General features: G+C 56.1%; 13 protein-coding genes across 13 annotated transcripts; 7 read left to right on the top strand and 6 right to left on the bottom strand.

Moving 5' to 3' along the window:
• Positions 1–51: 51 nt before the first annotated feature.
• Positions 52–2946, top strand: FA10DRAFT_278944 (hypothetical protein). Its single transcript, XM_025523504.1, has 2 exons — positions 52–356; positions 425–2946. The coding sequence occupies exons 1-2, from the start codon at positions 96–98 to the stop codon at positions 2849–2851; spliced, it is 2688 nt and encodes an 895-aa protein (XP_025379591.1). The 5' UTR covers positions 52–95; the 3' UTR covers positions 2852–2946.
• FA10DRAFT_250704 (hypothetical protein) lies at positions 2898–7655 on the bottom strand. The gene is made up of 2 exons (XM_025519572.1): positions 7274–7655; positions 2898–7164 (listed from the first exon to the last, which is right to left on the bottom strand). Exons 1-2 carry the CDS (start codon positions 7553–7555, stop codon positions 3025–3027), a joined length of 4422 nt encoding a protein of 1473 aa, XP_025379590.1. The 5' UTR covers positions 7556–7655; the 3' UTR covers positions 2898–3024.
• A 76-nt stretch (positions 7656–7731) lies between these two features.
• FA10DRAFT_266162 (putative polyubiquitin) lies at positions 7732–9126 on the bottom strand. The gene is made up of 2 exons (XM_025521387.1): positions 8481–9126; positions 7732–8412 (listed from the first exon to the last, which is right to left on the bottom strand). The coding sequence occupies exons 1-2, from the start codon at positions 8729–8731 to the stop codon at positions 7977–7979; spliced, it is 687 nt and encodes a 228-aa protein (XP_025379589.1). The 5' UTR covers positions 8732–9126; the 3' UTR covers positions 7732–7976.
• Positions 9127–9344: 218 nt separating this feature from the next.
• FA10DRAFT_300878 (zf-PARP-domain-containing protein) lies at positions 9345–10627 on the top strand (the record flags this gene model as incomplete). Its single annotated transcript, XM_025524896.1, has 2 exons — positions 9345–9450; positions 9512–10627. 2 exons carry the CDS (start codon positions 9345–9347, stop codon positions 10612–10614), a joined length of 1209 nt encoding a protein of 402 aa, XP_025379588.1. The 3' UTR covers positions 10615–10627.
• Positions 10628–10835: 208 nt separating this feature from the next.
• Positions 10836–12335, top strand: FA10DRAFT_266160 (hypothetical protein). Its single transcript, XM_025521386.1, has 3 exons — positions 10836–11187; positions 11252–11960; positions 12182–12335. The coding sequence occupies exons 1-2, from the start codon at positions 10975–10977 to the stop codon at positions 11927–11929; spliced, it is 891 nt and encodes a 296-aa protein (XP_025379587.1). The 5' UTR covers positions 10836–10974; the 3' UTR covers positions 11930–11960; positions 12182–12335.
• Positions 12034–12944, top strand: FA10DRAFT_91452 (hypothetical protein). Its single transcript, XM_025525777.1, has one exon. The coding sequence runs from the start codon at positions 12138–12140 to the stop codon at positions 12705–12707; it is 570 nt and encodes a 189-aa protein (XP_025379586.1). The 5' UTR covers positions 12034–12137; the 3' UTR covers positions 12708–12944.
• FA10DRAFT_250697 (hypothetical protein) lies at positions 12379–14380 on the top strand. The gene is made up of 6 exons (XM_025519570.1): positions 12379–12889; positions 12966–13046; positions 13117–13220; positions 13295–13405; positions 13479–13836; positions 13904–14380. Exons 1-6 carry the CDS (start codon positions 12745–12747, stop codon positions 14134–14136), a joined length of 1032 nt encoding a protein of 343 aa, XP_025379585.1. The 5' UTR covers positions 12379–12744; the 3' UTR covers positions 14137–14380.
• Positions 14381–14437: 57 nt separating this feature from the next.
• On the bottom strand, positions 14438–15483 carry FA10DRAFT_278938 (FeS cluster assembly scaffold IscU). Its single transcript, XM_025523503.1, has 3 exons — positions 15204–15483; positions 14811–15131; positions 14438–14737 (listed from the first exon to the last, which is right to left on the bottom strand). The coding sequence occupies exons 1-3, from the start codon at positions 15405–15407 to the stop codon at positions 14630–14632; spliced, it is 633 nt and encodes a 210-aa protein (XP_025379584.1). The 5' UTR covers positions 15408–15483; the 3' UTR covers positions 14438–14629.
• A 228-nt stretch (positions 15484–15711) lies between these two features.
• FA10DRAFT_266157 (N-terminal nucleophile aminohydrolase) lies at positions 15712–16944 on the top strand. The gene is made up of 5 exons (XM_025521385.1): positions 15712–15760; positions 15820–15917; positions 15989–16244; positions 16314–16667; positions 16732–16944. The coding sequence occupies exons 1-5, from the start codon at positions 15729–15731 to the stop codon at positions 16742–16744; spliced, it is 753 nt and encodes a 250-aa protein (XP_025379583.1). The 5' UTR covers positions 15712–15728; the 3' UTR covers positions 16745–16944.
• FA10DRAFT_271590 (hypothetical protein) lies at positions 16830–18027 on the bottom strand (the record flags this gene model as incomplete). Its single annotated transcript, XM_025523106.1, has 4 exons — positions 16830–16979; positions 17044–17154; positions 17232–17753; positions 17833–18027. The coding sequence occupies 4 exons, from the start codon at positions 18025–18027 to the stop codon at positions 16830–16832; spliced, it is 978 nt and encodes a 325-aa protein (XP_025379582.1).
• Positions 18028–18310: 283 nt separating this feature from the next.
• Positions 18311–20737, top strand: FA10DRAFT_228811 (hypothetical protein; the record flags this gene model as incomplete). The annotated part of the gene is made up of 4 exons (XM_025518768.1): positions 18311–18780; positions 18850–18977; positions 19043–19303; positions 19371–20737. The coding sequence occupies 4 exons, from the start codon at positions 18311–18313 to the stop codon at positions 20735–20737; spliced, it is 2226 nt and encodes a 741-aa protein (XP_025379581.1).
• Positions 20738–20839: 102 nt separating this feature from the next.
• FA10DRAFT_300871 (thioredoxin-domain-containing protein) lies at positions 20840–21659 on the bottom strand (the record flags this gene model as incomplete). The annotated part of the gene is made up of 3 exons (XM_025524895.1): positions 20840–21416; positions 21510–21572; positions 21632–21659. The coding sequence occupies 3 exons, from the start codon at positions 21657–21659 to the stop codon at positions 20998–21000; spliced, it is 510 nt and encodes a 169-aa protein (XP_025379580.1). The 3' UTR covers positions 20840–20997.
• A 175-nt stretch (positions 21660–21834) lies between these two features.
• FA10DRAFT_266154 (P-loop containing nucleoside triphosphate hydrolase protein) lies at positions 21835–26237 on the bottom strand. The gene is made up of 2 exons (XM_025521384.1): positions 22855–26237; positions 21835–22781 (listed from the first exon to the last, which is right to left on the bottom strand). The coding sequence occupies exons 1-2, from the start codon at positions 25945–25947 to the stop codon at positions 21921–21923; spliced, it is 3954 nt and encodes a 1317-aa protein (XP_025379579.1). The 5' UTR covers positions 25948–26237; the 3' UTR covers positions 21835–21920.
• Between the last annotated feature and the right edge of the window lie 54 nt (positions 26238–26291).

The following is a 26291-nucleotide window of genomic DNA, read 5'->3' as shown; positions in this document are numbered from 1 at the left end:
TGAAGCTTGATTCAAGGCCCTGGTTCGGCCTTTCTTCTTCCTGACAAAAGCCCTCAAGCGGCGCACGCAGAGGCAAGGCCCACCAACTCGCCAACATGTCGGCCGGCCCACCGGTGCTCTCAGCACCTGTACATATTGCCTCTATGTCAGCCTCGTCGTCATCGTCTGCGCCGCCCTTTTCTGCAGAGCAGCGCCACCTTTCGGCGACACCTTCGTCTTCGGCATGTGCGCCGAGACAGGTTGCTGATGGATTTGCCGTTGGGTCTGCCGTCAAGCTCGGGTCCAACGGGTCCATCAGGAGGTCAAAGGGGCTGGCGGTTTACGTCGCTTCAGGCGAAGGAGTCGTGCTTATTGATGTGAGTCTTGCCTGCTCAGATAGGAAGACCTGGAGAGGAGGAAGCTGATACGCCGGGCACCTTCATAGCCTTCTTCGCAAACACCCAAGGCTTCGTATGCCATCTCACCGTCCCTGCAACCTCTGACTCCGCCGCTGGTCGTCATGGGCCCTTCCTCGCGGTCGACCTTCATCGTGGTTGCGTCGCGGCATGATGCTGCGAAGGCCGAGCTACATGCATGGGTCGAGAGCAAGCAGAGCGCAGTCACCGCAAACGGCCGCACAGCATCTACCTCATCGCTCGGGACAACGACCCGAAAACACACCTGCGAAGTTGATAGCGACATCTTCTCGTTGCACGCGCTGGCTAGCGGAGAGGTTCTGGCGAGCCATGATGATGGAAACTACTCTATTATCTCGCCAAGCACCGGCAGCGGCGAAACCGTGACATACAGTGTATCGAGGCTGTCACCTTCGAGCAGCGAGAGTCTCCATACGCATCACATCAGCGTTCATGATCGAGGTGCGGCGGGCTCGCTTCTTAGACCGCTTATCACTGGATCAACAAAGGACGTGGTGGGCGTTGTTGTGCATTTCTTCTCGAAACGAGCACGAGTGTCCGGAGCAGGAGGAGGCAAGACTCAGAAGAAAAAGAAGGAGAAGGGCAAGCGAATGTCTGCGATGGAAGTGATTGACGCAGCCGAAGATGGGCACTCCACTTCGACATCGATGGGCGAAGGTCATATTACGATGAGGGTTCGAGTTATCAGGGCAGCGGCGCCAGGCGTTGTGACCAGCGGAGAGCGCAGTGATGTCTCAGTCGAGAAGCAGGTTCAAGATGCTTTCGGCATCGAAGATGCTGGCCAAGTCGTCGACCTGGCTTTCCACCATCATGGTCGCGCTGTTGCGCTAACGCGCGATGGTGTAGCAAAGATGACAATATTCTCGACGACGGTTAACAAGGACATTGGTTCTACCCCTGCAAGTGCCCTTCAGCTGCCGGCCCTTTCGAAAGCCTCATCGCATTCGGCCTCGCTCCAGCTCCTTACGGCTACTTATCTCCTCGTTGTAGCCTCTCTCTCAGCTCCGCCCACGCCACCGGCTCACCTGCTCCCAAAGGCCTCTGATGCTGTCTCGTTGCTCATTGACGTCGATCTGTCCGCTGTCCTATCGGAGCAGGTGATTGATGTGTCTCTCGAGCAGAATGCCGAAGCTCCGGCAAGCCATTTCTGCTCACGGATCGGTGGATCATTGGCCTTGGTTGGCTCGGCACCCTCGAAAAAGCTTGAAAATCGATCTCGAAAAGGTGTCTCGCTGTGGACGCTTCCCTTTGAGGTGCCGGAAGGTGGATCGCAGCTCCTCTGGGCCATGGGAAAGAGCGATCTCACGCGCGAGTGGACGACCGAAAGTGCGTCAGTAGCGCCTGCGGCAGACCAAAGCGCGGAGAAGGACGCCAAGACGACCCTGGTGGAGCAGCTGAGGGTTCTATCAAAAGAGAAGGGGTCAGGCGAGAAGATGGACGAGACCTACTCTGCCTGGTGGAAGACCCAGCACGGGCTAGCGAAAAGAGAAGCGACATTCACGCACATGTTTGTGTCTGAAATCCTCGCCTCGACATTACCACCTGCGTCGGCTTCGTCCACAGCGCCTTTCGGCAAGAGGACCGTGCATCACCTCCTCTCGTCGGGCGCCGTCAGCAAGAGCATGTACCCCGACCTGGTCGCGAGCCTCGAGGCGCAGAATGACTGGGCTGCGCTCCTCAGCGCGATGGCGAATGTCAGCGACATTGGCGAATACGAGTGCGCCCGTCTGCTCGCCCGAGCCCTTCACGAAGATTCGACGCCCGGGTTGGAGAAGGTCCTGGCTGTCATTGTACGGGTGCCTTTCTCGAGGCCGGTCTTCAGGCGAGCTTTGAGGGATGAGATCCACACGCAAGAAGAAGTCTCTGCTCTTCTCGACCAATGCTGTCGATGGCTGTCTCTCCTCACCTCTCACGACTCTTCTATCCTTGGCGGTGCAGCGAAGGAGAAGGTGCCCGAGCTTGAAGATGTTCTGCTCTTTTTGACAGATCTTTTCGACGCCCACTTTCCTTTACTTCTCTCCACGCCCTCGCTAGCTGGTGCCCTAGCACAGGTCAAAGTCGCCATCGATGATCATCTAAGCTGGGTCGACGTCGTGGGGCCTCTTCGCGGACCTCTAGGCGCGTTCGCAAAGCTGGAAGACGATCAAACGAAGCGCACAGAGCTTCTCGAGAGCCGCAAGCGGGTCAGTGGGAACAGGTCGAAGAAGACGTGGAACTCGGGCATGGATCAAGGCAAGGAGGCAAGGATCTCAAAGAGGGTGCAAGGCTCCATCAATGGACCTAAAGTCGGCATCAGCGAGACGGGCGGTGGACTGGGCGTCATTAGGAGATCCGGAGAGGGAGATGGCGGAGAAGGTGGAAAGAGCGCCAGGATACAACGGATCGAAGCAAGCGCTCTCATGGGCCCTTATGTCCGGGAGAAGTTCTATTTGTAACGAGGCTTCTGCTTGCCAACATGGATGAACGATTAATTTCAAGAGTGCGAACGAATGTGAGCGTGACCGAAAGCATGAAAGATGCAGGAATAACCGAAGAAAAGGATACAAGGTGTGCTATCGAAGAGAGAGAGAGAAAAGAAGTCGAAAGAGATGCTAGAGAAAGACACTGCTCAAGTTGCGCCGTATTGCGGCTGTTTAAATGTCCCGTTGAAGTAGGCGGTTGCTGCTCTAGTGAAATCACCAACCGATCCCGATTGACTGTCCATGTAAGCGAGTCTGATGTAGTGGGGCTGGGTAGCCAATGTATCGTTGAGGATTAACTGCGCGTTCGGGGCAGGGTAGTAGGTAAAGTTCATCGACGATGTTGTCGTCGAGGTCGAGTCTCCTTGCGCTTGCGTGGATGTCGGCTGGTAGAAGTCGACGAGGCGCGAGAGATTGAATTGCGTGGCAGGCCCCTGGTACATGAGTACGTCATCGACGAGAAGCTGGAATGAGTCGTACGACCCTGCATCGGAGTCATTGACGGGGTGCCATTGGATGAGTCCGTTTGTAGCTGCTGACGACGCGTTGCTGCTGAATGGCAAGAGTCCGGTGAAATTACTTGATCCCAAGAATGCGGGCAGTGCGCTTCCTGTCTGGCCTGATCCGATGATATCGCTCGTGTCCTGGATCAAACCATCGAAGCCCCATCGCCCAACACCGTTGAGGAACATGCCCAGACAAAAGGCGGCATAGATGAGCGACAGCCTTGTCTCGAAGGCGCAAAAAGGCAGAATGACGAGCGCAATGATGTAGTGGTGTAGCCGTAGACCCGTCGACGGGACCGCCGCAAGGAGACCGACGATGATTCCACCAACGACGAGGAGCGTCAGATACTTTGGCAGCGCACCGACTTTGCGAATGACGCGAACCTGATTTATTGCCAAGACGATTGCGACGACGACGATGACGATGATGCTTGTCAGAGCACCGGGCTCATTCGCAATGTCGCTCGCAACGAGGCGGCTCAGAGGCACGTTTTGGAAAACGATACCAAGGAGTGTACCGATCCAGAAGAGGCCTTGAGTGAAGACCTCCCTCTCGAGGGGCAATTTACGGAATGCTGGCCAAATGAAGCGGAAGGTCAGCCTCCAGACGGCGTAGGCGACGAACAGCGTCGGCAAGAAATCGCCGAAGGGACCGCTAATCGTCATCGGATACGTTCTGGGCTCCGAGATGAAGTTGATATGCCAGAAGCCGAGGCAGACGAGCGTGTAGAAATAGACGATGGGCTTTGGACGGAGGACGAAGCCGACAAAGGCCAGCAGAATCACGTTGAGAATGTAGCCCTTCGATCTCTGATCGGTGCAATCTCTCGATTGAAAACCGTCATCAAAGAAGAAATTGACCGGAAAGCTTGATGCGTACGATGTCGAATTGATGCCGTGCTGGTAGGTCGAGCCGAGATCGGCCGATGCGCCCGCAAGCCAGAGCGAACCGCAGCCCCCCTTGCCAGCTTCGAGGACACCAGCATGGATAGCCGCTGCACACACGAACGAGTCGCCGCGATACAGCTTCGGCCCGCCATCGGTGACGTTGGTTCCACCAACAACGAGAGGCACATACGATGGCAATTGATCGCCTACGGCCCTCAATCCTCCCAGCGTCGTCGTCTGGCAATTGGCTGGGCATCGAAATTGTATGCTATCGTTTGATGAGAAAGGTTGGCAATTCTCTCCCTCAAGCCCGCAATTTGAATTTTGCAGCCAATATGTCGTGGTGCAACCGAAGAATTGAGGCGCGGAGCGAGGAGTGATGCCATCGGTGTCCAACACTTCGGCTTGATACCATAGCTGTTGAACGAGGAACGAGAATCCGAGAATCCAGCCAATGTAGACCGCACAAAGGAGCAGCCAGTGGAGCCAATTGAGTCGAACGTCGGCCTTGACACCTCTCCACCAGCTATCGACCTCCTCGTCGTTCTCTTGCTCCTCCTTGTCAGAACCAGTAGGCTGCGCATTCATCGTAGAGCCAGGGACACTTGTCCGTGGTGATTCCAGATCATCGACGACGTACGTCAGAGGCATTCCTTCTCCGCGTGTACGCTCTTCCGGGTCCTTCCACGCGACCCTGTCCGTTGATTTTAACCAGAAAGCTTCCACGGGGCCCAAGGGCCACCACTTGTAGTGCTGAATGGTCAACCGTGCGCGTTTCTTCGGTCCGCGGATGAGCGACTTGAGCATTCTCCACGGTAGACCCGCCCGAGAAGCGGGTGAGGCGCCCGGCTGTCGAGCAATTTGCGATTGGGAGGAGGATAATGACGAGGGCAAGTGATTAAGATTGTTGACGAGCGACCCTAACCGAACCGGAAAAATTTGGCGCTTTGCCTTGCTCTCGGCCTCATTGGCTTCTTGAAGAGGAGCTTGTTCCCCTGGTGTTCTGGGCGAGGTGATGTAGCTACCTCCCTCCGCCTTTTGGGTTCCGCCATCGACGTAATCCCCAAGCAATGTTGCTGGTGTTGCTGGCGTCAATTCGATGTCTTCTGCCACAGCCTGCTTTTCCGCCTGGCTGTCGGCACCATCGGTGCCAGCAACGCGGACCTGAAGCATATTCATGTCTCTCCTGCCTTCCGGCGGCGCAACCATGCGCTCTGACAGTGATCTCGGATACAAGACCCATAAGCTGGCCCGGACCTGACCAAGCATCCTTCGTCCCATAGTCTCGAGCTCCTGACCTCCATCAAGTTCGTGCCCATCGCTTTCTTCGCACGGGTACACGCGCATCACCTCCTTGACGAGCCACTTCACGCTGAACATGTTCGTTGTCAGCGTTGTGATATTCATCTCCAGGCCGACCAGTAGCGACCGAAGCGTGTGGCTCGTCTGTCTCAGAGCCTCCCCCGAGCACGCGTCGACTGCGCCTCCTCCGGCTTTTGTGCTGATGTCTTCAAGCGTCTTTACGACGATTCTCTTGGCTTTTTGCTCAAATTCGTCTGCCCATGTGCGTGACTGTGCCAGGGCCTCGGTGGTTAGTGTTTCGTGCGTGTCGAGCACCTTGACGGGTAGCTTAATCTTCTCCCGTACACTTTGGAAGCTTTCATCTGCCCACCGAGAGCCTGTCCAAAAGGACTGGGGATCTTCACCATGATCACCAAAGAGAGATCTTGCTCGCAGCTGCTCGGCAGGCCCACCGACGAGATTGATAATCTCCCCGAGCTTGTCGCGGGCCTCGGCTGTGCAGCGCAGCTCCAGCGGCCGATCAGTCGTTGTGAATGCCGTGAGGGAGTCAAAGAGGCCATCGCCGCTCATTTCTCGCTGGAGCTGCTCCGTCAGCGTCCTTGCCCGGGGCTGCTTCTTTGACGTCAACGCTTCCTCTTCATCTGCTCCTGCGCCTGGTGCATCTGGCCAAAAGTACTTCTCGCAGTCTTCGATGCGGCTGGGAAGGCGCATATGCGAGATGGTAGAGACGAGCGCGACGAGACAAGAGAGGTCCAAGTTGAGCACCGTCGTGGCGACCATAGACGGCATCCGCGGCGCGAGGGGAAGCGAGGGCAACGACATGCGCTTCAGGATGGCCTGCTCGTCGCTCTGCTCCTCCAGCTTAATTTCACCCGAGGCCAGCGACGAAGGCAGCAGCTCGCATGGCCTCAGGCGCCGGTCCGATGGGCCCGAGATGACGATGCCTTTGTCCGCCATGTAGGTCCGCATCGCCGCAAGCCTCGTCTCGTACCGCTTCGCCTCTGCCTCATCGTGAAACTTCTCGTCCATCGATGCGTCGACCGAGGAAAGATCCAGACGGGTCAGCACGATCTCAAGAATCGGCGTGTTTCGGCTCGGTCCCGCAGCTGCTGGTGCTGCGGTGGCTCTCTCAGCGGCGGTGAGGAGCTCCTTGATGATGCGCATGACGGAGCAGTCGGCAGCCACCGAGTCGACCTGGCCCTTCTCGAGGGCGGCCTGCATCTCTCTATAGCTTGTCCTTTTCCTCTCTCCTGCCAGCTCCTCTTCTCTAGCCTCTTCGTCGGCGCCGCTGCCGGCCTCTTCTTCCTCCTCGTCATCCTCGTCCACGGTGACATAGCTCTCGGCATACCGAAACTCGGCCAAGAGCGAGAATGGCTTGATGGTGAGGACGCGGACCCATCGATTGCCTCCCAGACAGACAATGTCAACCTTGGCAGCCTCTCCGCCAGGGCCGCCGGTGGGAAAGGCCGAGTCGATCTGGACGACGGGCGACTGCGAGAGGTAGGAGAAGAGGACCTGTTGCCAGCTCGTGGCGAGATAGAAGGCGTTGGAGCTGCCGAATTGCTGCGAGGCGTCGCCGACCTTTGTGATGTGCTATTGCAGGAACACTGGATCAGCTCTTTGCTCTGTTCCGCGGCACATGAAGAGGAAAGGAAGGAGGGCAGGAAGAGGGAGTAATCTTGGACAAGAGAATGAAACGCACCCGCTCAATGTAGGACAGCTCCTGCTGGACCTGGTTGCGCACGGCCTTGAGGCCCTTGATACTGTGGTCGAACCCAGTCCTTCCCTCGACAAAAGTTCCGCTCCCCCCACCGTAATTCTGGCCGAGCTGCGAGGAGTCGAGGTGGTCCTGCCAGGCGAGACCAATGATGGGCTTGGCGTATGCGAGGGCATGCCACTGGGCGTGGTCGAGCTGGAAGCGATTGATCGAGTCGAGCGTCGACAGCATCGACAGACGCAGCGCTTCCAGCGTCGGAGGCGTCATTGTCGTCACCTCGTCGTCGTCTTCTGATCACCTCCTGATCGCTACTATGGTCATGGGCGAGACGTTCAATTTGTGGATCCTGGGCCTTCTAGTTAATGACCCTTTCTTTGATCAGCGGGAAGGGAGCGCATGCAGGTAAAGCCTGTTTATTTCAATTTTTGAAATATTTGTCACGGCGCGGCACTGTTCTGTCACCGTCTCCGCACAGGTCTCGGCATCAAGCAATCACCGGCAACATGTCAAGAGAGGGACGTGAATGAAGAGAAGGAACTCAGCCATGGCAACGAAGGCTGATTGTTGATGGAGAATACTGGAGACATATGGCTTGTGAGAAAATGCTGATTGAGATCTGGTAATTAAAAAAACATCATGAAGAGCGGGACAAGAAAAAGGAAAATCGGACAGCTGGCTAAGGGGCCCATCATCGAGCAAGACCCCGATCGGCGTGAGTGCGTTCGGCCTCGAGCTTCTTCTTGTTTGCCATGAAGGCGTCGGACCGGATGCTGGCGCTGAATGCACACGAGTGGGCCTCGGGCAGCCTGTGCTTTGCGCAGAAGGCCAGGTGGCAATGCGGGCACTCGCCAGCCAGCTTCATGGCCGCTTCCTTGCACTGGTGCTCTGTCTCTTTGCCGCTCTTGCACCGAACCTTGCCACCGCCGCGGAGACGCAGAACCAAATGGAGGGTAGACTCCTTTTGGATGTTGTAGTCAGCTAGCGTGCGCCCGTCCTCGAGTTGCTTTCCGGCAAAGATCAGACGCTGTTGATCCGGCGGGATGCCCTCCTTGTCTTGAATCTTGGCCTTGACGTTGTCAATCGTGTCGCTGCTCTCCACCTCGAGCGTGATGGTCTTGCCCGTACTGTAACATGCCCACATGGTCAGCTCGTCGATCTGACGGCGCTTATCGGCACGCAGCTCCAAACTCACAGTGTCTTCACAAAGATCTGCATGCCTCCCCGCAGGCGAAGAACGAGATGGAGGGTCGACTCCTTCTGAATGTTGTAGTCGGCCAGTGTGCGTCCATCCTCGAGCTGCTTGCCAGCAAAGATGAGGCGCTGCTGATCCGGCGGGATACCCTCCTTATCTTGGATCTTAGCCTTCACGTTGTCGATCGTGTCCGACGACTCGACCTCGAGCGTGATCGTCTTTCCTGTCAGTGTCTTGACAAAGATCTGCATGGTGTGTTGCCTGTCTCTAGGATTGCAGGGCGCTGTGGAGCAGTGGCGGGCGCAGTGATATGTCCGACTTGGTGGCTGTGCGATTCAGGGGCCAAAAGCAAGTGCTAGTCTATTGTCGCGCTGGCGTTGCCGCTACGATTCTCTTGAAGACAGTGGCAGTGGCGAGTCGCTGATTTGCAGCGATTGCTGTTGAGCAGAAAGCGGTGTGAAGTTGGCAGGTGGCTGGTGATCGTGGTCAGAGATAAAGGGAGGAGAGAGAGGGGCAATAAATATGCGGCCTCTCCACCCACAGTGTCGAGTCTTACGCCGGCCTCCAAATTCACAAACCCAAGACAAAACTGAAACCGGTGGCTAAAGTCTGGCCTAGGTTTTGAATTCGGACCTCATCGCCCGACCTGGACGTCTGTCACGCCAAGGGGACGCGTCAGCCCTGCCTTTTCGATCGCTCAATGCAGCCCGCGGAATAAATCCCACGTGGAACATAGCTCCACTTGGAAAATGGAAAGTCCGCACGGACGCGCATCACCACGCCATCACGAAGCCTCCCGGTCGCCATCTCGTCGCAAGACTCTACGGATACGAGACCTAAACAGACAACACACACACACACAAAATGGCATATCGTCTAGAGTATTCTAAATCTGGCAAAGCTGGCTGTAGAGGACCCAAACCCTGCACTGGGACCAAGATTGTGAAAGGCGCCTTGCGATTTGGCACCGGTAAGTGACGTTTGCAAGAAGATAGAAGAGTGAGAAGTGGCTCACAGCAAATTTTGTCCAGTCGTCGACATCCAAGGCCACACGTCCTTTTTTTGGCGTCACTGGGGATGCGTCACGCCAACACAGATCAGAAACATTCGCACTACTTGGGGAGAGGATGTCGGGGAGCTGGACGGCTTCGAAGACCTGACCGAGGAGGATCAAGCCCGCGTTAGAGCTGCGGTCATGGAGGGCTGCGTGGCTGAAGAAGACATCCCAGAGAGCGCCAAAAAGAATCCAGATGACGAAGAAGAAGAAGGAGACGAAGGCGAGCTGCCTGACGACAAGGCCAAGGAGGTGGACATCAAAGGACGGTCTTCGAAGGGCAAGAGCAAGATCAAGAAGGACGGTTCAGCCTCCCCGTCCAAGCCCAAAGCCAAAGCTAGTGCAGCGAAGCGCGGAAAGCGCAAGCGCGAACAGGACAGCGACGCTGAAGAACCGAGTCCGAAGGGTGAAGATGATGACGGAGAAGAAGAAGACGTCAAACCCGACGTGAAGTCAAAGGCGCGTGGTCGTCCGCCTGGCTCTAAGAACAAGGCAAAGACCGCTGGCGATGAGGACAAGACGGCCACCGAGAATGGCGAAAAGGAGGCACCACATGGTCAATCTCGAAAAGTCAAAGTTGAGAAGACTGAGGCGGAGGAAGATGAGACCAACGAGATGGTAGCGCAAGACAAAAAGGCTCGAGGACGGCCCAAGAAGGTCAAGCCAGAGATGGAGGAAAAGAAGCCCCGCGGACAACCCAAAAAGGTGAAGGCCGAGGAGCAGAACGAAGGTGATGAAACTCGTCCTGAGGAGAGCAAACCGCGAGGCCGCCCCAAGAAGGTGAAAGCAGAGGAAACAGAGCTGGAGAATGTGGGCGAGAGCGAGGTGAAGGACAAGAAGGGTCGGGGGCGTCCAAAGAAGGTCAAGGCCGAAGAGGCTGAGGCCGAGCTGGACGAGCCGCAAGTAAATGCGGTGGAGGTCAAGACTGAAGCAGAGGAGACGCAAGAGGCTCCATCGGCGTCGTCCGCAGGCAAAAAGGGACGTGGACGTCCCAAGAAGGAAGTTAGGGAGGAGGCGCCTAGCAGCGATGGGGCTGAGGCGCCTAAGAAGGCCAGGGGCAGGCCCAAGAAGGCCGCCTAGCTGGCCAAGCGCTGTCGGCAGTATTCTGGCGGAAGCGTTCTGTTCCTTCGTGTTACGATTCTGTATCATTACTCTGTGTCACCTTATCATCAACGGTTCTCTACCATTTCATGACGGCAATCTCAATCTACTTATTCGAACAGCCACGCGCGTCGAGAGTGAAGCCAAGAAAATTTAGGACTGGCGGAACGCGCTTTCCAACCACACAGCCTCGGCAACCCGACGAGACGGGCGATTCGCTCGACTAGATGGTCGAGGGCTTCCCTCCAGCGATGGCAACAGGCACACAGCGTGACTGACAACAGTAGCAGCAGAAGACGACTGAGTGTCCTATCATCTTCTTTCCTAGACCCGGGTGAGATGGCGCTCAACCCACCACCTTACGCTGCGACAACGTCTTCGAGCTCTCTACGCCTTGCTGTATCTCAGGATGTCAACTTGCCTGGCCTCGTCTTCTCGAGCGCCTCTGCCTACGCTCAGACTCAGCGACCGAAGATGTATGCTCGTATACCCAAGAAGCGCGATGGGTGGAAGGCCGACATTGTTGAAGTGACGGAGAAGCAACAGACTTCAGTGAGCTATCTCGGCTCGTCGATAAGAACAAGGACCAGACGGTATACTGACGGCCTCCCACCAGCCCTGCTATGAAGTGAGAAGAGAACCGTTGTCTCGACGAATCGATTTCCGAGATCACGAGGGCGTGCATAATGTCATGATCAGCCATGGCCTCGCAGGGTCTCGCGTCATGGCGCTGGAGGCTAGAGACGGGCAGAAGCTGGCTTGGCAGGTCGGCGCGTGGTCTTCTTGCGGCAATCTGGATCTTGTTTCGCAGCCGAGCAGCTATGTGCTAGCTCGTTATAGAGGCAATGTTGCACAAGGCGTCCTCGAAATTTCGCCTGTGCCTGTGTCTGACAGCCCTCCAGGGCAGACGCAACGAATCAACATCGGCAAAGAGGACAAAGTGGACGTAGAAGATGAGGAAGAGGACAAAGCGCGGCTGGGAAAAGCAGCAAAGCGGGTGGACGTGGCAATAGGCATTGCTGCCCTCGTTGGCGGTTCGTTTGCGACTCCTCATGGCGTCGCAGGCCTCAATGCTCGCTGTGGACTCTCGGACGAATTTGTCAATCTTGGCAGAACATTGCTCACGACAACCGTCACTGCTCAAGATCACAACCAGGACGAAAGCTTGCGCCGAAAAGCTGAGGGTCTGGCCGCGCGCAACCGAGCCGACTGGACCAAGATCGATGACCCGAGACCTAGGCCAGTCCCCCTAGACTTGGTCGTCGCTAGCCTGGTCGCAGTGCTTTGCAATTGATCTCTTATAAAGCGACGATCCCTTTGTCAAAGTGAGTTGCTAAGAATTGCTCCGCAGAGCTAGCGATATGATGAGAGACAAGGCGAAGGTCAAAGCGTGATCCAGCTTCTTGCTGGACACTCCCCGGAGGCAAACACCCTTGTTTTCAGACTCGAGGGTTTCGGCTTATGAGGGTTTGTAAGCCAGATTTGATCGTGCTTCCTCTCCAATGTCCACTCGCGGAGTGCATGCTGAAAAGCTTCTCCCCAACAGTAGTACCACTGTCGCAGCGCTTTGTCTCGCCTTGCTCTTCTCCGTCACAGACGGTTTGACGTTCCTGTCCATGTCAAAGGCCTCACATGGGCACGTGGGCGGCGCAGAAACAAAATTCAAGAATCAGCCCCTGTTTTTGTATCAGCTACAACCCTTTGGTTTGGCGTGTAGCAATATTCATATGAAACTTTTTGGTGGAAATGCACTGCATCGCAGCGCACATTGCAGAGGGCGGGCAAGCAAGCCGGCGCCAGTGATTTTCGATCATCAATCGACGAACCAACCTCTCCTCTTCTCTCCAGTTACATCGACGCTCGTCCTCTCTGTTCCCATCTCTTTCTCTTCTCTCTCTCCACGCTGGCGTCTCGATTCTCCTAATCGGCACGCTCCCTTCCGCTCCTTTGACTGTCCAGAATCAGCGACAACAGAAGTTGTTGGGGCCAAATACACACGCGCGTTCAAACGCCCTTGCCTTATTTTGACGAGCGAGGTGACGCTGCCGACGGATACATCTTCAAAGGCATAGCAAGGACGACGAGGGCGACGACACGAGCGACGCCAAGATGGGCATCTCGTTTGGAAGCTACGACAAGATCTGTGATGAGGTTGCGCTCATCGTCTGCCCACTCCTGGGGTCGGACTTGGGTCTGGAGCCGAGCTGCTACTCGAGAAACGTAGAGATCAACAGCACAGTCATCTTCCAGCCAGGTGAGTGGGCTAGTCTCCTCGCGATGAGAATGTGGGCTGTGGCAGCTTCGAGCGGAGGCTGACAATCGTGTTCTAGCAACATGCTTCCTGCACATTGCTGCTCTCATCATGACTGCCATTATGGTCTACCACGTCCGATCAAAATACACAGCCGTTGGTGAGTTGCTCTCCCTCATAGCACCCTCTACTACTATGTGAACATCTTTGCTGACTAGGATCGCGAACAGGTCGCAAGGAGATCGTTCTCTTCTTCTACCTTTACGCTCTGTCAGAGATCATCGCCATCTTCCTCGACTCGGCCATCATCCCCACCTACTCACCAGCATACCCTGTGAGTCGAACTTTGGGATTTTCTCTCTGTTGATGCCCTTCCAGCTCGGTCTTTGCTAATTTGATCGACTACAGATCTTTGCTGCCATCTACGTCGGCCTGGGGACGGCCATCTTCTGGTGCTTGGTCATCAACGGCTTCGTCGGCTTCCAGTTCGCAGAAGACGGCACGCCAAAGTCTCTCTGGGTGAGTACTGTGGAGATCCGCTTCACATACACCGCTGCCGCCGGAAAGTCACTGACAAGGGACGGCTCCTCAGTTCCTTCGGCTATCGACGCTGTTGCTTTGGGTCATTGGCTTCCTCGTCTCCCTCGGCACCTTTAAGTCGATTGGTGGTCTCTCGCCCACGAAGCAGGTCGGCCTCTGGGTCGTGCAGCTGCTGTTCCCCGTCATCTGTGTGGCTATCTACACCATCTCGCAGATCATCCTTGTCCTGCGGACGCTCGACGACCGGTGGCCGCTGGGCGACATTGCCTTTGGCGTCGGCGCCTTTGTCGCGGCATGCGTCCTGATGTTTGGATTCTCAAAAGAGATCTGCGTCGGTGTCAAGCACTATATCGACGGCACCTTCTTTGGCGTTCTCTGCCTTCTCTTCGCAGTCATGATGGTTTACAAATGTGAGTCTGGATGCAGCGTCTCTCTGTGTCGCCGGACCCTCGCTGACAAATGCACTCGACCACGCAGACTGGGATTCAATCACAAAGGAAGACCTCGAGTTCAGCGTCGGGTCAAAGCAGTCAGTCTGGGAGATCAAAGACCCCCTGCTTGGCCCTGGCGACGTCGACGTTGTGGCGTCTTCGAACACGCACGATTCGTATGGTCGTGCGGGTGGCGCTAAGCTTGCGCCGGGTGCGGCTACCAAGTCGCCCGGCGGACTCGGTTACCCTCCTGGCGGGCACTACGGAGGTGGCTACTAGTTGAACGACAAAAGGACTATCTCTCACCTTCGTCCCTCTCCCTGTCCTCTTACCTCTTTTGAGTTCACCTACTCACGACCACTGTACTTTTTACCGTGTGTGTGTAGACACACGCCCTCTTGTCCTTTCTCGTCCCTCTTCTCTCTAGTAGATCCGTTCTTTGTTTCAAACTCCTGTCCCACCACGCACTTGTGTTCCAACTCTCTGGCAGTCATCCACGCGCACAATTTATACACTCAAGCTCGATATTGGCAACGAATGAGGCGAAGCAAGAAGCTGGCATGGAAAAGAAAGATAAATGATCGTTGAAAGAGGAGAGATACTACAAGAGGTGACCCAAAATTCGAAATGGGGATGGACAGGAGGGACGGTCTTCACTATGGTAGAAGAGGGCTGGTGAGACAGGAAACGCAGCAAGCCTCAACCTCGGTCTTCGAGCGACGGGCGCCGTTATATAACAATTTTACGCAAAGAAACAAAGCAGGTCATTAGCTCAGCTCATGCCAGAACCGACGTGGGGTGTGGCTGTCGTCTTGCCCGTCGTGACCGACTGCGAGACGTCGATGTGGCCTGCCTTTGTGTTTCCAGTCTCGTCGCGCTTCTGCAGAGAGAAAAAAGAAGATTTGTCAGCGGAGATGCTCAACGAGACACAGACCAAATCCAGCAACACTGACCTTCTTGTAATCACGGATGGCACTCTTGATGGCGTCCTCTGCCAGCATGGAGCAGTGAAGCTTGACGGGAGGCAGGCTGAGCTCCTTTGCGATCTCGGTGTTGCGAATCGCACCGGCCTCCTCGAGCGTCATGCCCTTGACTCGCTCCGTCATGTATGACGACGAGGCAATGGCGGAGCCGCAGCCGAAAGTCTTGAAGCGGACGTCCTCGATGATACCCGCCTCGCTGACTTTGATTGAGAGCTTCATGACGTCGCCGCAGGCTGGCGCACCAACAAGACCAATGCCAACGTCCTTGTCACTCTTGAGGAAAGAACCGACCTGTCACGACCGCAATCATGTGGGTCAGCGATGTGAAGACGAGGAAACAGGAGAGAAGAGGAACCGACTTACATTTCTTGGGTTCTCGTAGTGGTCAATGACCTTCTCGTGGTATCCTCTCCGCTGTGTGGCGGCGGGAGACGGTGCGAAGCTGTTGGCACCGATAGCGTTCGGTGCTGTGGCAACCGATGGTCGTGCCGCAGCGAGCACGGCACGGCTGGTCGAGGCGGAGCCGACCCGGGAAGCGGTGGCGAGTCCTTGTCTGAAAAGAGTCATGGCTCACACTGGAAGAGTGTGGGTGAGATATTTGGTGGTGGTGGTGGTGTTGGTGATAGAAGACGGTGGAGGGTGCGAGGGTCAGAGGAGACGATAAATCTCAATGCGACCAATGGCCCTTCGCCGACGCTCCGGCCTTCGAATTTCGATAACCCCTCCATCAGATTACAAATGCCACGCGAACTTTATCATTACTCTAACCGGTATTTGTTCAAGGCCGACGACTGCCGCACGTGATACTCAGCTGGAGCGAAGGAGGCCGCGACGCACTGACGTTTGGAGCAACAGGAGCATTATTCCCCTACCCACTTCAACCTCAAGATGAGCGCTGGTGCCGGAGAAGGAGCATACAGGTGCGTATACTGCAGATGAAGAGGCGCCAGAGCACATTAAGCTGACATGCTTTGGGCAGCTTCTCGCTGACGACGTTCTCGCCGAGCGGCAAGCTCGTCCAGATCGAGCATGCTCTCGCTGCTGTCTCGCAGGGAGCCACGTCGCTGGGCATCAAGGGTGAGTCGTCCTCCTTCATACCGCCAAGGTTACTGCAGGGAATCCTGACAGAAGTCCTTGTGCTTCCTTAGCATCCAATGCAATTGTCATCGCCACGGAGAAGCGTCCTCCCTCGCCGCTCGTGGACGACTCGTTCCTCGAGAAGGTCTCGCTCGTCTGCCCCAACATCGGCATAGTCTATTCGGGCATGGGACCAGACTTCAGGGTGCTCGTGGCCAAGGCACGAAAGTGTGCACAAGCTTACTGGAAGATCTATGGAGAGTACCCGCCGACAAGGGTGCTCGTGCAGGAGGTGGCTACCATCATGCAAGACGCGACACAGAGCGGGTGTGTATCTTCTACTTCGAGGGCCGTCCTCAAAGATAGCAAAGCAAGCTGACCAGAATGTACTTGCAGAGGTGTGCGTCCGTTCGGCGTCTCGCTGCTCGTGGCGGGATACGACAGCGCACGAGGCCCCTCGCTGTACCAGGTAGACCCCTCGGGCAGCTACTTTATGTGGAAGGCGAGCGCGATTGGTAAAAACATGACAAACGCAAAGACGTTCCTCGAGAAGCGCTACAATGACGACATTTCACTCGAAGATGCCATTCACACGGCATTGCTCACCCTCAAAGAGGGTTTCGAGGGTCAGATGACGGAGAAGACAATCGAAATTGGTATTGTCGGGACCTCGACCCAGGCGCCCATTGGCCAGAGCGGGAAACTGGTGCCTGTCTTCAGGAAGCTGACCGAAAGCGAAGTTCGCGACTAGTGAGTCTGCTGCTTGTGCTCGGACACTTTGTTCTTCAAGAGGGCTAACATTGACATCTTGCAGCCTGGCGCTTTGAGCTTTGCATATCCCATTGTAGAATAAAGAGAACAAGAATGACTACACCGTTCTAACGACACGCTCGCAAGGGATGATGATGCGATCTAGTAGGTCAAGTCCACATCTTGGGTAAGTTCGACCTGGGCGACACCGCCCAGAAAGTCGGTGATTTTGACCTGGTCGATGGGTCTCTTGAACAAGTCTGTCCGCACGCCTGGGTCCGAGTGAATGACTGAGGGATCGTAGCTGTCAAACTGCAGAAGCAACCAGTGAGCTTCAGAAGTCATCTGTCATCAACAGAAGTCATAGGATCCTCACCAGATCGGCCATGGTGGCATCACTAGTCTTGTTGATGCTCTCCATGTAGTTGAGAACCTCGAGCGTGAAGCGATCCGAAAGTGCCACGCCCAAGTCGTCGTCTGAATGGTGCTGTAGAAGGCAGGAATTCAGCAAAGAGAATTGAGGGGAGCCACGGAATGAGAAGGTGATGGAGAAAGGGTGCTCACCGAGTAGGAGTTCTGGTCCTTGTGGCTGCTCCCCGTGGCCAGCACGTTTGGGCTGTAGATTTTGCTGTACATGGTATTTGCCTGGCAGGTGTCGATCATGAAGAAGAGTTCGTGGTACCGCCGCTTCTCCCACATCTGTTCAATGGCGTCGGCCAAGTCAAAGGCGCTAATCTCTTCGTAGTCTTGGAACTTGAGAAACTCGTCGCCGCCGTGGCCCGTCATGTAGAGAAAGACGTTGGAGCGCGCATCTGACTCGAGACGCTTCGATCGGGGCGTGTGCGGTGGGACACGCCCAGTGAGCAAGCGGAGCAGGCCCTCGACGCTGACCTCGTAACCGCGGTAGTCGACTTCAACGCTCTCGCCGTACAGGTCCAATGCGCGACCTGGGTCGGCCCAAACGAAGCCAGGTGACTTATTGCGCGTGTTGCAGGCTGCGTCGTCGGCGAGCATCAAGATGATGTGGCTATCGGGTATACCGAGACGCTTGACAGTGCGGTACATGCCCAGGGTGTTGGCCATATGCTAGGGGCACGCATAGGTAAAGACACGTGTTAGTGATGGTTCTGCCTTTGTCTTCCTTCTGTGTATGGCACACCCTCACCCGATAGTTGAACCAAAACTTGGAAGCACAGACGAGTACAGCCCAGTTGTTGGTATGCCCACCCTCCTGACCCCCTCGGTCAGACTGGAAGAAGCGCTGAACTTCCTCGACCTGCGACGCCGTGACGAACAGCGAGGGTGCCAAGAAGGGCAGTGCTACGGCAATGCTCTGCGCGACAGCAATCAGGTTAGCCATCTCTTCTGTTCCTATGTGAAAAAGAGAGCCATGCTCACCAGTGCGACGAGCACCGACGCCGAAAGCAGCGCCAGTCCTCTTCGAGCCCTCATCCTCGTCGTCGTCGCGTTTAGACGTCGGAGGTAAGGGCAATCCGACCAGGAAAATCGTCGACTGCACGGACCTGAGAACGCGCGCGCTAACACGTGGAGGGTTCTAAGTGTCACAATCGTGCGGGCGAGCTAGTGCTTTCCTCTCCAATTCAATCGACCGACCACAAGGAGGTAGGGCAAGCTGGACGAGGATGTCGCGCTCGCTCCGGACGAGGCCTCTGACGCTGTATCAGTCCCGCGACTCGCAAGAGCCGGCCATTCCGCCGGTCCGCGGGTCGTCGCGGGCAGATGACGCCTACGGTGCCATCGAAGAGACCAACAGCGATGGCCGGGTACAGATTCAGCCGCGGGAACAGAAGCGCCTCTCGGGCATGGGTGGGGCAGTGAAGAAGGCCGGCAAAAGATCGGGCCTGTCAAAGGCGTCGGAGGTGGGATCAAATTTAAAGAAGAGACTGAGCATGCGGTATGCCGAGCCGACAGAGATTGGGCCGGGAGGATTCAGCGCAATTCCAGAGGTGCCTGCGCTGCCACCTCAGGTCATGCCGGGCGCTCCCGATCTGCCTCCAGGGCTCGCTCATTTCAGTCAGTCAGAGCTGCATGAGCCGAGTGGGCGACCAATGCCAATCATGGGTCATGGCTTTGACGACGAAGGTGCGCCCATGTCAGGGTCCAACAACGACCTAGCCTACCAGGAAGACGCCTTGGTCGGCGATACGGCACCATCGATTAGACCTCGAGCAAGTGGCGATTCGGCGAGGACCAGTGGCTCCAAGGGCGTCCTCAGTCTAGAGAGCTTTGCAAATGATCCGGCCATCGATCTCGAGATGCTGAGCCATGACAAATTTGACCCGCAAGCCTGTGAGTCAAGGTCTATAGCTCTCCCCTTTGGGCCTTGCTTGTCCTGATTCTTCATCGCCGGGCAGACCTCCGGTACAAGCTCGCACATTCCAGTGAAGACTTTCTGAGGTCATTTCGGAGCTCTCTCAAAGCAACCAAGGAAGCAGCCTCTTCGGACCTCAAGCAACAAGTCTTTAGAAACTATCAAGAGTTTATCACCATCTCCAAAGAGATTGCGACACTCGAAAACGACATGTTAGAACTCAAGGAGTTGCTGGGAGAGTGGAAGACATTGCCGCAAGCTCTAGAGATTGACGAAAGTGGAAGCGGCGGGACTGGAAGCTTTGGTAGTGAGCAGACGACCTTGATCAACCATTACACACTAGCACATAGCTGATGCAATGCTCCCAACAGCTCTGACTGACTCGGCCCTGAAACGAGGCGGAAGAGGGAACAGGAATAGTATGATCGACCTCCAGCAGATTTACAAGGCGCAGATCATGTCGCTCTGGGAGGGCATCGAAGGGTCACAAAAGTTCCTGCCTTTTGTTCCCGGTCGCCATCTCATCGCCGAGGCTTCTTCCTTTACCGAGCTCAATTCGGCAACATACAAGCCAAAGCAGGGCGTCGCTCTCTTCCTTCTTGACGACCTTCTCCTTGTCGCGGTGCGCAAGAAACGACAGATGAGCGCGCGCGTCAGGCTTGTGGCCGAGCGGTGCTTCAGTCTTGGAGAAATTGTCGTAATCGACCTCAAGGACGGAGGAGATCTCACCAATGCCGTCAAGATCAAGCGAGCAAAGGAGTCATTTGTCTACCGCACTGAGCGGCCAGAGGACAAGCGCGCATTGCTCAACGCGTTCAGAAGAGTCGCTGAGGAGTTGGCCAACAAGCGCAGAAAGGAGAGCCAAGCTGAAGCAGAGGCTCGCAAGAGGGACAGTGTCGCTGCTCATCTTAGTCCCGATGGCGCGAGGTCCTCTTCGTCGACGGCATCGTCTCGACCAGGCGGAAGCAGTAAGACAATGGCAGAACTACTCGCCTCTCCTGACGGAGGAGGAGTTGCGGCGGTCGCCAGCACCAGTGCCGACAAGAAGGACCCCTCGCGCTGGCTCAATGACTTTGCGGATGAGCTCGCCGTGACCATTGCCCTTCGTGAATGGGGCGATGCCGTGTCGCTTGTAGAGAAAGGCCACACCGTCCTCTCAACTTCAAGCTCTTCGGAAACAGGCTACGAGGAGCTTACGGCTAAGCTTCACGATCTCTCCTCTCAACTTGTCGCGGCAATTTCGCACGACCTGTCGTCGCCGAATCTCAAAAAGACGCTCGTCGTCCGCGATGCCGGCTACCTGCTTCGTTTAGACAAGGGCGAAAAAGCGCGAGAAATCTTCTTGAATGCCAGGACAGAGCTACTGAGGCGCAGAAGTCGGCAGATCAAGTTCGAAGGCGACGTCAGCCTACACATTTCCGAGCTGGCTCTCGTCCACTTCACCCTGATCAAGAATACGTCAGAGTGGTATGTCACAGCCTTTAGAGACTACAAAATGGCCAGTGGCTTTGTCCGGTGGGCAGCCTTGCAGGTCGAGGCGTACGCCGAAATCTTTCGGAGGCAGGTGTACGGCGTTGTAGACCAAGATCCAAAGGTGATCAAGGAGGCCATCGACATTACTATGAGTAGCGCTCAGCAGCTCAAGGACGTCGGACTCGACATGAGCTTCTTCTTGCGCGACCTGCTCAAGCCCGATGGGCATCGAGAAAGTGAGTCCCTTCCTGCTGCTTTAAAGTGAGAGAAGTATGCTGACCTTGACTCGACAGTTCCGGCGCTCACGCTGACGTTGGCCGACGGAGATCCAGCAACGGAGTCTCATAGGCTTTCGGCCTTTGATATTCGTCGAATTAGCTCTTCGCCAATGCCAAGCACTGGTTCCACATCGTGATTCGCTTTCCCCAAGCTTTTCTCTTCTCCCCGCGCATGTACTTGTATCGATTCATCATCTCCTCTCATCGTACTGTACATGCATCTCTACTCTCTGACCTCATCCGTCTCCTACTTCTGCCCAAATAAGACATAAGCCAGGTAGGCCACGATGATCACGAGCGGTAACAAGTTCTCCATGGGGATGTTCTTGAAGCTCTCGGCGATCCCTCCCGCACCTGCACTTGCACCTCCTGACCTGGATCCCGAACCGCTGAGCGTGTGGCCAGTCCCGCTGAAGTTGCCGCCAGCGCCTCCCTTTGAGAGCGTCTCGACGAGCTGCGTGAGCTTCGCGCCATTGGCGCCTCGGAGCGTCTCGACCACTTGCCCGTTCTTCAGGAAGATAAAGGTCGGCATGGCACGGACGGAGTAGCGCTGTGCGACGGCGCCGTTTGCGTCGACGTCTACCTTGAGAAAGTGGGCCGAGTGGGGCGAGTAGCGGGCGGCGAGCGACTCAAACGTGGGAGCAATTGCCTTGCATGGTCCACACCCTGTTCACGTCATGGAAAGTCAGCAGGTGGGAATGGAAACGTGCGCATGCGTGTGTGCGTGCATGCGTGAGAGAGAGCTAGGATGACACATACAGGTTGCATGGAAGTCGACGACGACGAGCTTGGACCCCGCGGACCGGAGCGAAGCGTCAAAGTCTGCACAGTAAACACTGTATGTGAGCAACAAGTCGAAAAGAGGAAAGAAGAGAACTCACCAGACTGGGTGTTGCAGTGCTTGGCCATCTTGGAAGGTCAAGAATTGGGTGGTGGTCGAAAAGCAAGAAGAGGGCGACGATTTTCTGGCGTTAGGCAAAGGTCTGGATAAAGGCGTCCGATGATCTCCGCACGGACCGCCTCCTGATTGACGTCGCGTACTGTACTGTACAGTACAGTCTGTTCGCACTCTTCACATCTTGATGACCAAAGTTAAGAGCTTCTCCATTACTAGGACCTCAAAGTCTACATATGAAGTGTTACATTGAAAGATAAACCGGAAGGAACTCCTTAGCGCCTCCATGACTTGTTGCTGTCGCTCGGTCTTGCCGAGGAAGACAGACCCTCGAAGCCCAAGGACGGCGCCGCCATCGAATACCCGCTTCCGTACGGCGACTCGCGACCCGACCCGTTGCTGTAGCCTTGACTGTGTGACCAGATGGAAGTGACGCCAGACGTGACTGTTGTAGGCGTTGCTGGCCTCGTCGAATTTCGAGAGTTCGACTGGCTGTAGCGATTCCTTTCGATCGCGTACCCATCCAGGATCCTCACGAGGCCCATCGTGAGATGGTGGAAGTCGTCTACTTCCCTCTGCGACATCCTCAGCTCTTCCTTCATCAGATCTTCTTCCTCTTCTTCGGCGCCACCATCGCCCTGGCCGTTTGATTGGTCCTTCTCCTCTCCTTGGTGGCCACTGGCTCCATTCTTCTTTCTGCTTTGCTGTTGCTCCCTCTCTCGCCTTCGTCGCCTCCGCTCCCTCTCCCTCTCGATTTCCTCATCCAAGACGACACCGCCGCTCCCAATGCCTTCAAACACCCTTAGCATGCAAAGGTCCAGCATCCTCTTGACCCGTTCCAGATCGTCAAGCGCAACCGAGTCGCCCCTGATTGGCAGCCAATCGTCGCACATGATGCCCCCATTGGCCGACTTGGCCTTGCTGGCGCCAAAGAGCATGTAGGTCAATGGATCCAGACGTGTGACAGTCTTGAGCATCGTCTGGCCACCGCCCGAGTTGGATTGACCACCGACCATGGAGACATTTTTCATCTTCTCCGCAAAGGCATACAGCTCGCGCTCGCCCTGGAATGATTCGCCCTCCTTGTGTTTCGTATGACGGTTGTGGCACACCGACGAAGGATGAATGTAAACATTCTACAGTGGAATAGGAGAGTGAGCATGGACAAAAACCTAAGCTTCTCAGCTGGCACTGGTTGTCTGAACTCACCTTATCTTGGGATGTACGATACACCTTCTCGCTGTGGCGGATGGCGAAGTTGGGCGTCGAGGCCAATGCGATTAAGGCGGCGAGGAGTGGGGTGCAGTCCGAATTGGAGTTCAAGTCTGGGTGGGTCTCATCGATCCACCTGCCTCTAGGTCCGCCCCTCCTCGGTCCGGTGGGCGGCGGCCTCCGGGCCTTGTTCTGTTCATTTGGACCAGAGACCGAAGCTGCCAGAACGACGTCCAAGATGCCGGCCTTCTCCATGCTCTGGAAGAGGTGCTCCTTGACCTGCTGAATCTGCGCCAAGGTCGTCCTGCTCAGGAAATTGTCGGTGCAAAATTGGTGTGATGCTCGAATCTGTCCGCTAGCCTGGAGGTCCGCCCACTTGGTGTAGGCTTTCAAGGTAGCTAGTGAGTCGGAGCGGAAGTCGGTTGGGCACCAGCTGTCCTTGACAGCGTCTGCTTCCTTTTTCAGCTGCAGAGGCGCCATGAACGGATCTCGGTTCGTCAAGACGGCCGCCAGGGTTAGGGTGGGCTCCAAGCACCTGAAAAAGGCGCCGTACAGGCACATTTTGCCCATGGGCGCATCGACAGGAAGTTGCAATAGCACATGACCCAGTGAAGTCAGCGACTTGTCTTCGGCGAGAGCGCCAACCATGATGAGCTTGTCCATGGCCGCTCTGACGCGTTCCGGAGCTGGTGGCTCGATTGCTGCGTCCAGGACATCTTCGACCTCCATCCCAGGGATGTCGAGAGCCTTGATATGCATGACGACGTTGCTCAGATCCACTCGCTTCATTTCCACCGTCTGATTGACGCTGAGCCGGTCGTAGCGGGCTTTGGACAGCACGCCGTAGTACTCTCCCGCTCGGTGACGACCAGCACGACCTGCTCTCTGGTTCAGGTTCGAGGTACCGACCCAGGCCGAGACCAGGCTGGACAGGTGCCGCTCTGGGTCGAAACGCTTCTCCTTGACACGACCAGTGTCGACGACGTAGACGACATCAGGAATGGTGATGGACGTTTCTGCGATGTTAGTGGCCAGGATGATGCGGCGGATGCCCTTGTGGCGAACAGGCTCGAATACAGCCTGCTGATCGGCAACAGGAATGGACGAATGAAGAATGTGGATCTCGTACTTGTTGCCGTCATTGAAGTTTGTGCCAAGCAGGGGTCGCTGCATCGTGTCTGTGAGAATCAAGTTGACAGCCTTGATCTCCTCCCAACCAGGCATGAAGACCAGAACGTGGCCGTCGTCGGAGCTCGCCAGAACATCGGCGATCATGAGGGCCACCAAGGGATAGGGGATTTCGAGGTCGTCGATTGCGTCAACTGCCTCATTCTCGGTCCCGTTCGCAGCTCCGTTAGGATCGCGCCGGGTGACGACGCCTCCTCGCTGATTCAACTCTCGTTCCAGGTATTCGACGACATTCTTTTCCCTGAAGACCCATCCACCCGCACGCAGGGGCAGGTCAAGCCCATGCAAATGCCGCACCGTCTCTTCGAGATAGTGTTTGTCAACAGGAAAGCTGCGACCAGGAATCTCTACAACGGGAGCAGGCCTTCCGGTTTGGTCGGAAAAGTAATTTTGGAATAGTGTCGGGTCGATGGTGGCACTCATGAGGATGAGCTTGATCTCGTGCTTGCCCAATCGCTTTCGCTCGGCCAACAGTCGCTTGATGACGACCAGGAGCAGGTCTGTCTCAACGTCGCGCTCGTGGACCTCGTCGACAACGATATGCGTGAGGTTGTCAAGGAAATTGTTCGAGGCCTCACTGTCGCCCAGAGCAGACTGAAGGCGTCGGAGGAAGATTCCGGTAGTGCAAAAGGTAATCGAGCCATGGTCTTGGGGCAGCTTGTGCTCAAATCGGACCTGGTAGCCCACCGTCTGGCCAACGCGTTCGCCTCGCTCCTTGGCAACTCGGTCGGCCACACTGATGGCTGCAATCCTTCGGGGCTGGGTACAGATGATGTTGCATTTCGCACCTTGACCTTGTGTGATGTGGTCGTCAAAGATGATCTGAGGGATCTGCGTCGTCTTTCCCGATCCCGTCGCGGCCATGATGATCGAGACCTGGTTCAGCTCGATCTTGATGAGCACGTCGCTCGCTTTTTGCTGCACAGGCAGGCTAGCTCGCTGAGCCCTCATCGCCTTGACGCGATCGTCGGACTGGTAGTTGTAGAGATCCTCTTCGAGCCTCTTCGACTTGCTGGCCAGGGCGTCTTCCGACATGTTTCGGACGACGGACCCAATCTCACGCCTCTTGCCCTTGGCCGCATCAGGGCCTCCAACGGTGTAACGCGGCGCCTTCTGGAAAAGCAAACTCTCTCGAATGTCTCCGTAGAGGTAGTTGACGTCGTCGGCCAGCTCGTCCGACATCCTAAAGACGACGTGTGGAGCAGCACTGACGGGTGCACCTGGCTTGTGAGTAAGGTTGAACTGCTTCCATACGCCCGCATGCTCGCCCTCTGCCAGATTCTGCGCAGCAACAAGATGGACGCTGTTCGTCGCCGCCTTCTTGTTCGTCGCACTTGCCTCTCCGACTACACTTCCGGCAATGGCGACCTGAGCACGCCAGCCGGATGCCACACCCTTGCGTCCCCGGGCCTTTGAAGCCTCCTGTACGACAATCTCCGGCTTTCCACACTTGTATGTTTCGCAGAAGAATTCGAGGTATTCACGCGCACGTTCTGGCGCAATTTTGGTTCCATCAGGCATTGTGGCTGATGGGCCAGGAGGTGGAGCGACCTGTCCTTTTGCAGGTCCTGTCGGTTTTGCGCTCAGCAGATTTCGATCTTCGAGCTGGAGCATCGCATGCAGAGCAGCAATCTTTTCAGCCTCCTTGAGCTGCTTGGCATCGCCGTAGCCCACAATGTCGTGATCTTGGTCGGCGAGCAAGGTGACCCTGAACGTCGCTTCTCGACGACCCTCGACATACCCTTGCTCGCTCTGATAATTGGGAGGTTGAAGCGTCCGAGCCGAAATGTAATTCTGCATCGGATTCTTTGGGTTCTCGAGCCACTTTGCCTGAATCTTGCCCGACGTGAGGATGTGGTGGTAGTAGTCGGTGATGAAGTTCATCGAGTGCATGGGGCCCATAAGGGTGGGCAACACTGCAGCTGCCGTCCCTCCGCCGCCCTTTCCACCTTTTCTTCCAGCACCACCGCTACTTCCTCCTCCTCCTCTTCCAAGCCCTGCCGCTCCACCTCTGGCACCTCTCCCGGCTCCTCCTCCTCGTCCGCCGCCACCGCGAGTGCTACCACCTGCAAATGCCCCACCTCTGCCCCATGAGCTTGGTGCATTGCCTCCGCTGCGCCATGAGTCAACTTGCTCCGCCATCGTATGGTCGATGGAGCTCTGTGGAGTGGTTGAAAGGGGGCGCTTACACGGGAACGCGAGGAGAAGAGCAAAAAAAAAAAAAAAAAAAAGAGGTGCCAGCAGGA

The sequence above is a fragment of the Acaromyces ingoldii genome (genome assembly GCF_003144295.1).
Source record: "Acaromyces ingoldii strain MCA 4198 unplaced genomic scaffold FA10scaffold_2, whole genome shotgun sequence".
NCBI classification, from domain to species: Eukaryota; Fungi; Basidiomycota; class Exobasidiomycetes; order Exobasidiales; family Cryptobasidiaceae; genus Acaromyces; species Acaromyces ingoldii.
Note: the sequence above shows the minus strand (reverse complement) of the source record. Positions and strands in the feature narration are given on the sequence as shown.

Excerpts from the sequence above, each read along its gene's own strand:
- FA10DRAFT_278944 (XM_025523504.1), top strand. The coding sequence starts at position 96 with ATGTCGGCCGGCCCACCGGTGCTCTCAGCACCTGTACATATTGCCTCT. Across the intron at positions 357-424 it reads AAGGAGTCGTGCTTATTGAT|CCTTCTTCGCAAACACCCAA; the intron begins GTGAGTCTTGCC and ends GCACCTTCATAG.
- FA10DRAFT_250704 (XM_025519572.1), bottom strand. The coding sequence starts at position 7,555 with ATGACGCCTCCGACGCTGGAAGCGCTGCGTCTGTCGATGCTGTCGACG. Across the intron at positions 7,165-7,273 it reads AGCTGTCCTACATTGAGCGG|CACATCACAAAGGTCGGCGA; the intron begins GTGCGTTTCATT and ends TTCCTGCAATAG.
- FA10DRAFT_266162 (XM_025521387.1), bottom strand. The coding sequence starts at position 8,731 with ATGCAGATCTTTGTCAAGACACTGACAGGAAAGACGATCACGCTCGAG. Across the intron at positions 8,413-8,480 it reads CAGATCTTTGTGAAGACACT|TACGGGCAAGACCATCACGC; the intron begins GTGAGTTTGGAG and ends GGCATGTTACAG.
- FA10DRAFT_266160 (XM_025521386.1), top strand. The coding sequence starts at position 10,975 with ATGGCGCTCAACCCACCACCTTACGCTGCGACAACGTCTTCGAGCTCT. Across the intron at positions 11,188-11,251 it reads CGGAGAAGCAACAGACTTCA|CCCTGCTATGAAGTGAGAAG; the intron begins GTGAGCTATCTC and ends GCCTCCCACCAG.
- FA10DRAFT_91452 (XM_025525777.1), top strand. The coding sequence starts at position 12,138 with ATGTCCACTCGCGGAGTGCATGCTGAAAAGCTTCTCCCCAACAGTAGT.
- FA10DRAFT_250697 (XM_025519570.1), top strand. The coding sequence starts at position 12,745 with ATGGGCATCTCGTTTGGAAGCTACGACAAGATCTGTGATGAGGTTGCG. Across the intron at positions 13,221-13,294 it reads CCTACTCACCAGCATACCCT|ATCTTTGCTGCCATCTACGT; the intron begins GTGAGTCGAACT and ends GATCGACTACAG. Across the intron at positions 13,837-13,903 it reads AGTCATGATGGTTTACAAAT|ACTGGGATTCAATCACAAAG; the intron begins GTGAGTCTGGAT and ends TCGACCACGCAG.
- FA10DRAFT_278938 (XM_025523503.1), bottom strand. The coding sequence starts at position 15,407 with ATGACTCTTTTCAGACAAGGACTCGCCACCGCTTCCCGGGTCGGCTCC. Across the intron at positions 15,132-15,203 it reads ACTACGAGAACCCAAGAAAT|GTCGGTTCTTTCCTCAAGAG; the intron begins GTAAGTCGGTTC and ends CGGTCGTGACAG. Across the intron at positions 14,738-14,810 it reads CCATCCGTGATTACAAGAAG|AAGCGCGACGAGACTGGAAA; the intron begins GTCAGTGTTGCT and ends TTCTCTCTGCAG.
- FA10DRAFT_266157 (XM_025521385.1), top strand. The coding sequence starts at position 15,729 with ATGAGCGCTGGTGCCGGAGAAGGAGCATACAG. Across the intron at positions 15,761-15,819 it reads GCCGGAGAAGGAGCATACAG|CTTCTCGCTGACGACGTTCT; the intron begins GTGCGTATACTG and ends TGCTTTGGGCAG. Across the intron at positions 16,245-16,313 it reads CAAGACGCGACACAGAGCGG|AGGTGTGCGTCCGTTCGGCG; the intron begins GTGTGTATCTTC and ends ATGTACTTGCAG.
- FA10DRAFT_266154 (XM_025521384.1), bottom strand. The coding sequence starts at position 25,947 with ATGGGCCCCATGCACTCGATGAACTTCATCACCGACTACTACCACCAC. Across the intron at positions 22,782-22,854 it reads ATCGTACATCCCAAGATAAG|AATGTTTACATTCATCCTTC; the intron begins GTGAGTTCAGAC and ends ATTCCACTGTAG.